The sequence below is a fragment of the Nelumbo lutea genome, chromosome 7 (genome assembly GCF_056320005.1).
Source record: "Nelumbo lutea isolate HS-2025 chromosome 7, American lotus-T2T, whole genome shotgun sequence".
Classification (NCBI taxonomy): Eukaryota; Viridiplantae; Streptophyta; class Magnoliopsida; order Proteales; family Nelumbonaceae; genus Nelumbo; species Nelumbo lutea.
The window spans coordinates 6890358-6903126 of NC_142690.1; the positions used below are offsets into that span (position 1 = coordinate 6890358).

Below are 12769 nucleotides of genomic sequence, written 5' to 3' on the forward strand. Positions count from 1 at the left end.
TGGGTTTCTATTAAATTCTGGGAGAATACGTGGGTGGGTTCTCTGTTCTCTTTTGTTAATGGAACTCTTCCCGTCCTTCTTCTTTCTTTTTACTAAAATGAGTGTGTCAAGATTTGTTGTTCCTCCTTCAAATCCTATGGGCCTTAGTTGGGACTTTGGCTTCTGCATAGGTCTTAGGGATAACGAACTTTTGGCTTGTATGGATCTTCTACAACTCCTTCAAGATTAAGGGTGCAACTTGGGTGGACCCAACTCGAGCCCGAACCGGCGCAACCCAGAATTTTACATGGGCTGGGCTTGGGCCCAAGAAGTCGGGCTTTTTTATTTTTCATGCCGGTCTCGGGCCTATTCCTTAGGTAGCTCAAACCCGGCCCGAGCCTAGCCTAATTATATACATACATACATATTTGTGTATATAACATTTGTATAGATATTTTGCATACATATTTACATAATTTATATATGTATAATTTTAGAGTGGGTTCATTGACCAACCCGAGCCCGGCTCAGACCCAAACCCAACCTAAGTGCATCAAACTATAGGGAGGGGTTGGCTCGGGTTGGGAAAACCGGGCTCGACCTTGGTCTCGGGCTGGTCTAGGGCCTTAAGCCCAAATTTTAGGGCCGGACCTGGGTTGACCATAAACCCGGCCCAACCTGCCCGAATTGGACCCCTATTCAAGATGTTTGCTCAAAACCTGATAAACCTGATAAGTGGATTTGGGCCCTCAACCCTAAGAGTTTGTTTTCTTGTGCTTCTTTGTTCAAGACTTTTTGTGATTCCTCAATTTCTTCCTTTCCCTTTAAAGAGTTTTGGTGTAGACCAATTCCACCCAAAGTAAGAGCTTTCTGTTGGGAAGTAGTTCACGGGAAGATAATTACTATGGACTTGCTTCAAAAGAGAAGACCTAATTGCTGTCTCTCCCCTAACTGGTGTGTCTTATGCAAATCCAGTAATGAGAATCTTCATCTACTGATTTCCTGCCCCTTCACTGCAGATATTTGGCTTTGGTTTTTTCCTTTGTTTGGGTACAGGTGTACTTTACTAACAGAGGTTACTATGTTATTTGATCCCTCATGTTTTACTTGGCCAAAGAAAAGAGGGTGGATAACGTTGAGATTTGTCAGAGCAGCTTTGATTTGGACCATCTGGGAAGAGAGGAATGCAAGAATCTTCTCAAAGAAAGAGAGAAGCAAGGAAGAAATCAGGATTTGTGTGATGGTTAGGGTGATCCACTGGATCGAGACTCTAGAGTTGTTTTCCCAGTTCTCCTTCAATGATACCTGGAGGAATTGAGAAGCAATTGCTAAAAGCTCTAAGAGAAAGGACAGAGTGGAGGTGGTCTCTGGGTACCACCAAGTGAATGTTTTGTTTAACTGAATTTTGATGGGAGTAGCTGTGGTAATCCAGACCCTTCTGGAATAGGAGGGGTTTTGAGAGAAGGAGAAGGTAAACTTATAACACTTTTTCCCTGAGGTAATCCAGGCTCTTCTAGAATGGGAGGGGTTTTGAGAGATGGAGAAGGTAAACTTATAACACTTTTTCCTAGCCCTGCAGGTATGGGTGACTTCCTCAAAACGGAACTGCTTGCTGCAATTCAAGGGGTGCAGATGGTTAATGAGCTAAACTTATCAAATGTGGTGATTGAAGGGGATTCAAAAGTGGTGGTAGAATGGATAAAGAATGGAAATGAAAAAATTTACATGGCTAACCAGGAATATGAATTTGAGGATACAATGGGTGAGATCAGCAAATAGAGTGGTGGATGCTTTGGATCTTTTAAAGTTCAATAGTAAAACTTTAAAACAAAGTTTAAATAATGCATATGATATATAATATAATGTAGTAAAGTACATATTAGTAAGATCTAGCAATATGGATGATATTGTAATAAGGTGTCTTCTTTATCATTTTAGTACCTCGGTGGGCATCATAATGCATATGATATATAATATAATGTAGTAAAGTACATATTAGTAAGATCTAGCAATATGGATGATACTGTAATAAGGTGTCTTCTTTATCATTTTAGTACCTCGGTGGGCATCTTATTGCCTAGGCAAGTGCTTAGTCACTAGGCGTTTAGGTGAGGCACCCAGCCAAGGGTGCTTAATTGCCTAGGTGACACCTTGACAACTATGGTATTGCCACCTTCACTACAACCCTTAACTGCCCAAGAAGATAGCGACATGGAATATTTTTTTGGGTAACTCAATAGCCACTATTTGAAAAACTGGACTCATGTCCACAAAGTGAATTCACATAGCCACAGTGAATTTTGAAATGCTGAACAGATTCCTCCTTACCATATGAACAACAGGGGTTATCTAAAGCTATCCCTTTAGAAATAGTATGATTCTTGGTAAGAATTTTATCTAAAATAGCAGTCCATATGATAAAAGACACCTTGGATGGTGCAGGGAACTTCCAAATCTTCAACCATGGGAAGTGATCTGGAGCTGAGCCCTCCAGGGCCACTTAAAAGGATGTCAGTGGATGACTGAAAGTCTGAAAATAAACTCAATTTACAAACCTTCTAAACTTTCACATCTGAAGTGCCTGCTTCTACATGCGTTCTGCTAAGGCCTAAGAGTATCCATTATCTCAACCAAGCCATCTGCTTCCTAATTATTGATGTTTTGATGTAACTGAGGTGTCTACATAGTATGACAACCAGTTTCCTCATATTGTATTCTGATGCACAGCCAAAATACCAAACCAGTAGAAAAACAGCAGCAAGATGTGATAAATCTCTGTAGGGTTTTGAGTTCAGCAAAAAGTCTCTCTAGAAACAAGATATGAGGCTTATATAACTGCCTCCAAGCAAAGTGAGGCCCGAACAACCAATTTGATAAAATACCCCCACTTAAGTGACTCACATGAAGTGACACAACTCAACTTAAAATATAAAAGGCTTTGACACTAGCAACCAATTATAAAATCAAAATAGGATACATAAATCAAGAAACATGAAAACAAAGATGAATAACTAGCTTGGCCTCCTAGGAACCAGCTGCTAATCTGGGTTACATGTAGGCTCCACATGCTCCAGTATCATATTCCCTGATTGTAGCTTCATTCTTCTGGCCAATTTAAAAAAAAATGGATACACCATGGATCTTTCTAAAAGCATATGATCCTATTTGATAAATTGAGCACATATGATCATATTTGCATGTTGCCCTTCAACATGCTCAACCTATAGGATGTACTAGTTGATAGGGTTTCCCAATCCATGGAGAAACACCAATATTTGTGGCTAAGAGCGTCTCTCAACAGGTTCCATTTTCTCAACTCTGTACCTCTATAACCATTTGCCTAGAAGCATTTTGTTGATCACCCTATGAGATTGAACACTTTCTCACCATTCCTTTTGGATAAAGATACTTGGTGCCATGCTACTACATCAAAGTTCCTTTCATCATTAATTGCTTTCCACAGAAAATCCCTTCTCAGTTTCTCAAGTGTAGCTGCCACCATATGCAAGTTCTCACTAATGCCTAGGCAGGTGCCTAGGCTACAAGGCCTCCCTTGGAGGCTCGCCTCGCCCAGCCGCCTAGCAGTTTTGTATACTGTCTTATAAACTACTTTAATATTGTTACTTTTTGGAGATTATAATTATAAAATAGACATTATTAAACAAAAATATTCATTTTTTGTGTTTATAAACTAATTTCTTTTTATTATATTCTTATTTGTTAGTGTTTAATCAACACAAACATTGCTAACTGCTGTATTGAACCCTCAAAGACTTCTGAATTTGAACCAATAAGTAAGGGAAAAACTTGAAGTTTTGTCTAATCAACACATTTCTTCTTCCTAGGCGGGCGCCTAGGCGACAAGGCGCCCTTGGAGGCTCGCCTCGCCCAGCCGCCTAGCAGTTTTGTATACTGTCATAAAATACTATTATATTGTTACTTTTTTGAGATTATAATTATAAAATAGACATTATTAAACAAAAATATTCATTTTTTGTGTTTATAAACTAACACAAACATTGCTAACTGCTGTATTGAACCCTCAAAGACTTCAGAATTTGAACCAGTAAGTAAGGGAAAAATTTAAAGTTTTGTCTAATCAACACATTTCGTCTTTTTTTCTTTTCTTCTTTTCCTATAACAAAAATAGGGGTTCAGTCTCCATATATATTGAATTTTCTTTTCTTTCTTATTTTTCTTCTCATAAATATGTTGATTTTCTAGACATAAACATGAAGTTTATAATTTTCTTATGAAAATTATGGATAGTTATTAAGGAAAGATGGTAATGGAACCTAGGGAACTACCTACGATATGTATTTTTCACTTAAAAAAAAATCCATTGCCTAGGCGACAAGGTGCCCCCCTGTTGCCTAGCCTCGCCTTGGTGCATTGAAAACTATGATTTAGGGGTTGTTTGGTGTTGTGGCTCAATAAATTGTGGATTGTTTCAATACAGTGGGCCCCACTGGCATGGATAAAATCACACCACACTCTATCATGGTGTTCTACACTGGTGTGGATGGTGTGGATGCCTTATCAGCAAAATTTTCGGTAAAATACCTTAGTGATATATTACAGGACCTTACAACAATGATTGCATCTACTGTGGCATGGGTTGATCCATGAGATTTATGTTGATGAGAAATTGTGATATACCCAGTTCAATCCACATTATGGTGTGGACTGAACTGAGCTACACCTTAAAGGAACATTTCTTGTACCCTGGCATGGATTGGAACCAAGCAATCCACACTATTTTCAAAATGAACCACAGAACCAAATGCCTCCTATAGTGGTTACAGCTCTTCAAACAGACATGCTATCATATTTCAGAAGCTCTTGCCATGGTTCAACCAAAGAAGTCTTGGCCATGTGTTGATCTTCAGACTGAAGCATTTTGGATGGAGCAAACAGTTCCAGAGGGGAAAAATAGTAAAACCTATATGTGAAAATAATTTTTTTCTTGTTTTTTTACAGTAACAAGATTTTCTTGTAGTGGTCAACATTATCATGGTCATTTCTGTTAATGCTTGGGTAACATTTGACTGAAATTATGTTGCAAAAAGCTAAAATTTTGAGGTTGAGAGAGTGTTTCCTTCATTATGTCTGCATCATTTATAATTGTAATTTAACTAGAGTTTTAAGCATTCTTAACAGTATATGTTACTACATATCAATCCCGTAATACTATTTTAAACGCCCATTATTATTTAATAAATTGTAAGTGTGTTTTGATGCTAATTCTATCATTTCCTGAGGCTTCACCCTCAATCCATGTTATCCATGTTTTCCTTGTGAACAATGCTTCCATGAACCTCCAGAAGCCTCCATTCATTAACTCCCATCTCCTTACAATTGAGGTGTAAATACTTGATTGGTATGAATCATCATGAACCTTTGCCATTAAGGATGACTTATTTTCTTCCGTGGTAAATAAACTCTGTTTACTGCTTATGGTTTTGTGTAATGTTCATCATTGCAACCTTCATCTGATGAGCCATCTAGTTTTGTTGGTTTAGTTCACATGACAATTTCATAGCACAGTTTATACCGACTGGATTTTAAGCAAGTTTCTCTGTTTGGCAGAATCTTTTGGGAAACTAAGAAATTTGAAGGACATACAGACATGGTAGAGCCATGGTATGGGACTGCATATTCTGTCATAAAGCTCACAGGCTCCATGATACAGGTATGTTGCTAGATGACTACTTCAAACAGTAATTCTTATTTTTTTTTGAAAATAGTAATATAAGATTAAGCCAAATAGTGCAACAGAGAGAAAGGGCTACTCTAGGCAGATCACCCTATAATTCTTGTAAAATAAAAAAAGTAAAAAAGCATGGGATATTAGGCATGCTGATATTTTGATCCTTGTTTGTATACCGATACTCAATACATATAATTTGATCCTTGGTGGGGATAGAACCCTTGTTTTCAATAAGGGAGAAAGCCTATGTTTGTGCTCATAAAAGGAGAACAAGGAGCAGCCCCTTTTTTTCCAAGAAGGCAAAGAAAATGCATACCTATGTGACTGCGTGGTTTCAATCCTGTAAAACAGCAAACATAAAAAACAAAAATTTTTATGGTAATGTGTAATATTATAACGGTTTTGGTTGAGAACTCTATTTTAATACTGTAAGCCCATTTATTGAAAACATAAAAAGTACGGAATTTACTAATATGAGCTCTTCTAAATTTTCATGTACAATTAGGGAACTTGGAAGAAAGTCTTTTGAAAAAAATCCTCCAACAGGAACTTGTGTCCACTATTGATAAAAAAAAAAAGACAAAATTAGTGTCCACTAGGTCCTCTTTGCATTCAACTTTTACCTAGCTATTAAAATGTCTTTAGACATCGAATAGCCTTTTCCATTTATTGTTATTATTGCTGGTGAGAGCTCAATCAAAGATGAAGTTGCCTTTTCTTTATTTCATTTGTTTTATACTTTATGTATATAAATCAAGCAGTCAAAACTGTTTCTGACTATCTTTTATAATTTTTTTGAAAGTTGAAGTATTATATTCATCATTATAAAAAAAATGAAAATTTGCAGCCCTTTGTACCCTGAGATTTTATATAGATGCCACAAGGCTGCTAATCATTCACACACAAACATAAAAAGAAAAAAGAAAACTGCCAAAACATACAGTTTGAATTGAAAAAAAAAATTGCAGCCAAGCCCTAATAAAATCAAAATAAAAACAGGATGATCAGATCCTTTGGTTGAAACACCCTGCTGTTACTCTTTAACCTGATAGCTGAACCTACTGTCAAATGGATCACCGATCAGCAAATTTTGCCTCTCCTGCTCATTCCATTGACCACCCAAGCACTCGGCATCTTCAACAGAGATTCCAATTGACAATCCATAAGATGAATGTTCTGCAAATGTTGTTGCCAGATTCTGCTAGTGAAAGCACGATTAAGAAAAATATTGTTGGAGCTTTCTGGCCACTGCTCGCAAATAGAGCACAAGATGCCATTCAGGGACATCCCTCTCCTAGGAAGATTCACCTTAGAGTGACATTTGTCCAGAGCATTAAGACAAAACTTGTTTTGTCTCCCTTCCCCATCCTGATTCCAATGCTGTTCAAGAAATCTGGGAAAGCTTTGCAAATTCCTTTCCTCATTCCTCACACGGTCACACCACAACCATGTGAGAGCTCACAATCTTTTATATTCATTTTTCATTTTTATTGGGATAATTATGAAGAAACATCACTTATTGTTAGTGTCGAGTATGTATGGGAATTTCTGTCTTTGTGCTTATGTTTAGGTGCTGATGTGTAAGTTTATGTTAGATCTAATGTCCCTAACTTAAGTAGGGGCACATGTGACTTTTCCACAATATTTTAGTAATATAAAACAAATCTGGCCGAATGGGAGGGTTGATTTTTCTCTCATTCGAACCAGACCTTTTCATCCTTGTCTTCTCTTCTACTCTTCTCCTTTCTCTCTTTCTCTCTTTCTCTCTTTCTCTCTTCTCTCTTCTCTCTTTTCCTTGATTGTTATCAATCTAACAGGCAGGCCGAACTCTAATATGGTATCAGAGCTAAACTGAGCAAATCGGATCTGCCCAGAATTCTGTTCACTACGCATCTAGTCTAAGATTTTTTCTTGCTTTCTTCGCCATCAGTTGGAGATAAGGGAAAGGGCTGAAAAGGGGTGATCGTCCTCTTCCCTTGGAGGTTTCTATGCCTCCAGTTGTGGTGTTCGTGGTCGGTTGCTGCAGTTTCTAAGAAGCCCTCCCCTAATCGATGAAGAGAAGAGGGCCGATTCGTGCGGTGCAGTTGGTGCCTTGTGTGGTCTGATTTTCGGGTGATCAGGTAAGAGGTTCTATTCATTTTCTTGGTGTGAATTAAATGATAAGTCTGTTTCAGACTGTATGGTGGGATTTCAGATTGTAGTGTGCTAGGGTTTGTGCATTTTTCAGTGTGATTCGAAGGGGAAGTGTTCCTCAAACAGTGTGGTGAAGTTTTAGGTAGTCGTGAGGTAGGGTTTGTGGTGTAAAGAGTGCAGTTTACAACAATAGTAAGTGCTGAAGCCAGTGTGTAGTGTGGTCTAGTGTGTCGAATTCAACAATACCAGAATTCAACAATGGGAGACAACAGTGATAGCAAGACTAGTGTGATGGTTCCTACTGACTACCTGACTGTTCAAATGACCTCCATTAAGCTGAATGGAAAAAATTATGTACCTTGGGCTAAATCTGTAGAAGTCTTTCTTAAGGCAAAGAAGAAGGTGAAACACATAAGGGACGAAAAACCCTCCACCAATTCTCATGAGTATGATGATTGGGAGCAAGCAGACACACAAATTATCACATGGTTATGGAATTGTATGGAACCCAAGATTAGTGTAAATTTAATGTTTCTTGATACTGCCAAAGAAGTGTAGGACCATGCTAAGAAGCTGTATTCGGGCCAAGACAATACAACCAGAGTATATCAGTTGTATCAATAATACTTTAATCTACAACATGGTAATTAGGGTCTTGAGGAGTATTATGCTAGTATGAATAACATTCGTAATGAATTGAATGTTTATCACCCCCTCACTTATGATGTCAAAATTCAGCAACAACAGAGGGAACAAGTTGATGTGACTCGATTTTTGGTGGGGCTGAAATCTTAGTATGATCCAGTGCGGGCTCAGATACTAGGAGGATCAGCTCTCCCTTCCTTAGAAGAGAACCCTTCCTTACGAGGATTTCCATTGGATCTACTGAGAACCCTAATGTTTCCAATAGATCGGCCTTTGTAGTATCTAGAGGTCGTGGTGTTAGAGGTGGAGCTCGGGGAGCTCAGTTTAGCCGTAGTGGCAGTAATGGACCGGCATATGGTTGGAGTGGTGGTAGTGGACCTACATATAACCGTGGTGGTGGTCGTACTGGAGGTCGAGATTCAGGGGGAGCCCGTGGTAGAGGACGTAGTTTGGGTCCGATGAGGTGTACACACTGTGGTTTGGATGGACATACCATTAATTATTGCTATGACTTGCATGGTCCACCCTCAACTTGGGCCAATCATGCTGTGACTAGTGACAGTAGCTTCAGATGGGAGAGTCATTCATCTGATCAGATACCTTCTACATCCATAGATGTTACTGGGAAGGAGATGATGAATATTCCCCGTGATAAGTATGAGAGGTTTGTTCAGGCCACATCTCAGCAGAACACGGCCACCCTCGCACACTCAAGTATGGCTTGTCTGGCATCCACACCCAATCCCTGGATTATTGATTCTGGAGCCTCCGATCACATGACTGGAACTCTAGGTGTGTTTTTTTCCCTCTCTCATTGCCCAACATCACAATTTGTTACTCTTGCTAATGGTTCCACATCTTCCATTTGTTGTGTTGGTAATGTTAACATGGACCCTGTATCCTTATCCTCAGTTTTGTATGTCCCTAAATTTCCTTTTAATCTTATGTTAGTTAGTAAGTTGACAAAGTCTCTTAATTGCTCCATTACCTTTTACCCCTCTTCGTGTGCTTTTCAGGATCTCAAGACGGGAATGAAGATTGGTGGAGGGCATGAAGCTGGTGGATTGTATTATCTTGATGGTGGTGGAAGTACGTCAACAACTCTCCAATCATCTCTTTCTCCTCTCCAGTGGCACTGTCAATTTGGTCATCCTTCACTGAAAGTCTTGAAGTCTTTGGTTCCTTCATTGAATCATCTGTCTGTTTTGGATTGTGAGTCGTGTCGGTTGGGGAAACATCATCATGTTCCCTTTAGTCCTAGAGTTGATAACCGTATGTCGAGTCCTTTTTCTTTGGTTCATTCAGATGTTTGGGGTCCTTATAAAGTAATGCCATACAATGGATATAAATATTTTGTCATTTTTGTTGATGATTATTCAAGGATGACGTGGCTCTATTTAATGAAAGAAATGAGTGAACTGTTTACCATTTTCCAATAATTTTATGCTGAGATTCGCAACCAATTTGGTGTTCACATTAAAATTTTTCGTTCCGATAATGGTCGTGAATATTTTTCTTCATCATTTCAAGAATGGCTAGACCAACTTGGCATTATTCATCACTCCGTGTACCTACACCCCACAACAAAATGGGGTGGCTAAGAGAAAGAATCATCATCTTTTGGAAACAGCTCCATCCCTCATGCATCACATGAATGTTCCCAAATCTTTTTGGAGTGATGCAGTGCTTATTTATTGCTTCTTGATTAACCGGATGCCCACGTCTATCCTTGGTGGTCATTCTCCATTCACCACATTGTTTCCTACCTTGTCTTTGTTTCCTCTTTCTCCTCGGGTTTTTGGGTGTGTTTGCATTGTTCATAATCTGGGGCTAGGAAAGGACAAGTTAGATGCATGATCTATTAAATGCATCTTCCTTGGCTATTCCTGGACTCAGAAAGGGTATAAGTGTTATCATCCTAGCTTTCGACGTTCCTTTGTGTGTGCTGATGTTACCTTCTTTGAGTCTACTCCATTTTTTTTGGGGTTTGGTGATGTTTCTTCCTCTTCATCACCTCCTCCCCTTCCTCTTCCAATTGTGGATTCTGTTCCTCTTGTTCCAACTGTGACCAAGTCCTTGCCTCCGGTGCCACCACCTATTGAATGACCACCTATCTATCATGTGTATACACATTGCCCACATGTACTGGCTGCTCCAGCTCCATCATCGTTGACAGATCCGGCAGTTGTTCCCACACCAGCCCCAACCCCAGTATCTGATCTTGATCTTCCCATTGCCTTGCGGAATGGTAAATGCAGTTGTACCCTTCATCCTATTTCTATTATGTTTCACTTGCTCACCTTTCTGCTTCCCATTGCCAATTTATCTCTTTGTTATCATCTGTTGTTATCCCTAAGGATGTCCAGGAAGCCCTTGCCTCTCCAAGATGGTGTCATGCGATGGAAGAACTCTCAGCTTTGTCTCATAATCATACATGGGAACTCACCACTCTTCCTCCTGGTAAGCAAGTTGTTGGTTGTAAGTGGGTTTATACGATTAAGTACTTATCTGATGGTAGTGTAGAGCGGCTGAAAGCTAGACTGGTTTCTCTTGCTACGATGTATGATTGGCCCCTCTATCAGCTTGATATCAAGAATGCCTTGCATGGTGATTTGCTCGATGAGGTCTATATGGAGCAACCATCGGGGTTTGTTGCTCAAGGGGAAGATGGTAAGGTGTGTCGACTACTGAAAGCCATTTATGGGCTTAAACAGTCTCCTCGAGCATGGTTTGGCAGATTTAGTGAGGTGGTAAAGAAGTTTGGTATGAAGCAATGCCAAGTTGACCATTCAGTCTTCAGTCATAACTTTTCTACAAGAACATTTTCAAACAAAGGACCTTGGTAAATTGAAGTATTTCTTGGGGATAGGACTAGCAAGGTCTAAGCATGGTATTAACTTCTGTCAGAGGAAATATGTTCTTGATTTGCTTGAAGAAACAGGTTTGTTAGGTGCTAAACCATCCGAAACACCTATGAAAATAAACACTAAGCTGAGCAATGATATGGGTGAAGTGTTTGAAGACCTTGGTAGATACCGACGTCTAGTAGGTAAATTGAACTACCTAACCATCACTCGGCCAGACATTTCATTCACAGTTAGTGTGATAAGTCAATTCATGCAAAAGCCTATGGTTCCACATTGGGATGCGGTTCTAAGGATTGTGTGAGGTATTTAAAGGGGCTCCTAGTCGTGGTTTGATATACAAAAGTGGTGGAAAAACTTGAAATAGAAGGATATACTGATGCTGATTGGGCCGGTTCTGTATCTAATAGGAGATCTACTACATACTATTGCACTTTTCTTGGGGGTAATCTGGTGACATGGAAAAGCAAGAAGCAAACAATTGTGGCAAGAAGCAGTGTAGAGGCAGAATATAGAGCTATGGCACATACTACTTGTGAATTAGTGTGGCCAAGGAACCTTCTACAGGAGATGGAATACACTATTGATACTCCGATGAAGCTCTACTGTGAGAATTAGGCTGCAATTCATATTTCCTCTAATCCGGTGTTTCATGAGAGAACCAAGCACATAGAGGTTGACTGTCACTTTGTTGGAGAGAAGGTGCTGAGTGGAGTGATAGACACTGCATATGTCAACACAGGGAACCGGTGGGCATATTTTTTTACCAAAGGATTGAGTCGGGGTAGAGTGGACTACATATGTAACAAGCTGGGATTATCTGTTAAAGTGAGCCGAATAGGGGTAGTTTAGTCATCTTATGTTTGTTAAGCAGTTTGCTTATGTGGCAGTCTTATTAGAGACACTCTGCCCCACACTTAAGTAAGGGTAGTTTAGTCTTTGTAAAGGTCATTAGAATCTAATAAAGATTAAGAGGGTCGACTGTATGGGGAGTCCATCAGATTTCGACAGACACTTATTTTCTTTCTTCTTCCTCTTCTTCCTTCCCTTCCTGGTTCGGGTTACTGTAGCAGCATTCGAAACATGGTATCAGAGCCATGTTCCTGACCTACTTCAGTTGGTAAAGCACCTCAGCAGTGTTCGTGACTCTTCTTCCTTCGTTTCTGATCAGTCAATGGAGAGAACTGGTTCGCCCTAGGTCTGAAACATCACAACTCGTCTCTCTCTGCTGCGCATAGTCTTCTTCATCAAGAAAAGTGACTTCAGCAGTGAATGATTGGTTGAGACTCTCAAAGGAAGGTCGGTTATCTCTTCTTCTTGTGTTGCTGGTATTTCTGGGTAGAAACCCTTCAAGAAGCTGTTAGTACTAATCAGAACTTAGAGAACTAGGTTCATTGTTGCCCTAAAACGGGTTGTGTGTACAGTATCCGAATGATGT

The 12769-nt window shown here is 39.5% G+C and overlaps 1 protein-coding gene across 1 annotated transcript in view; it reads left to right on the forward strand.

Moving 5' to 3' along the window:
• LOC148844873 (insulin-degrading enzyme-like 1, peroxisomal) overlaps positions 1 to 12769 on the forward strand; it is a 121827-nt gene that overhangs the window by 85018 nt on the left and 24040 nt on the right. Inside the window, exon 16 of the mRNA XM_088954776.1 lies at positions 5569 to 5671. Coding sequence (XP_088810902.1) covers positions 5569 to 5671 — 103 coding nt within the window. The remainder of the gene's footprint in view (positions 1 to 5568; positions 5672 to 12769) is intronic.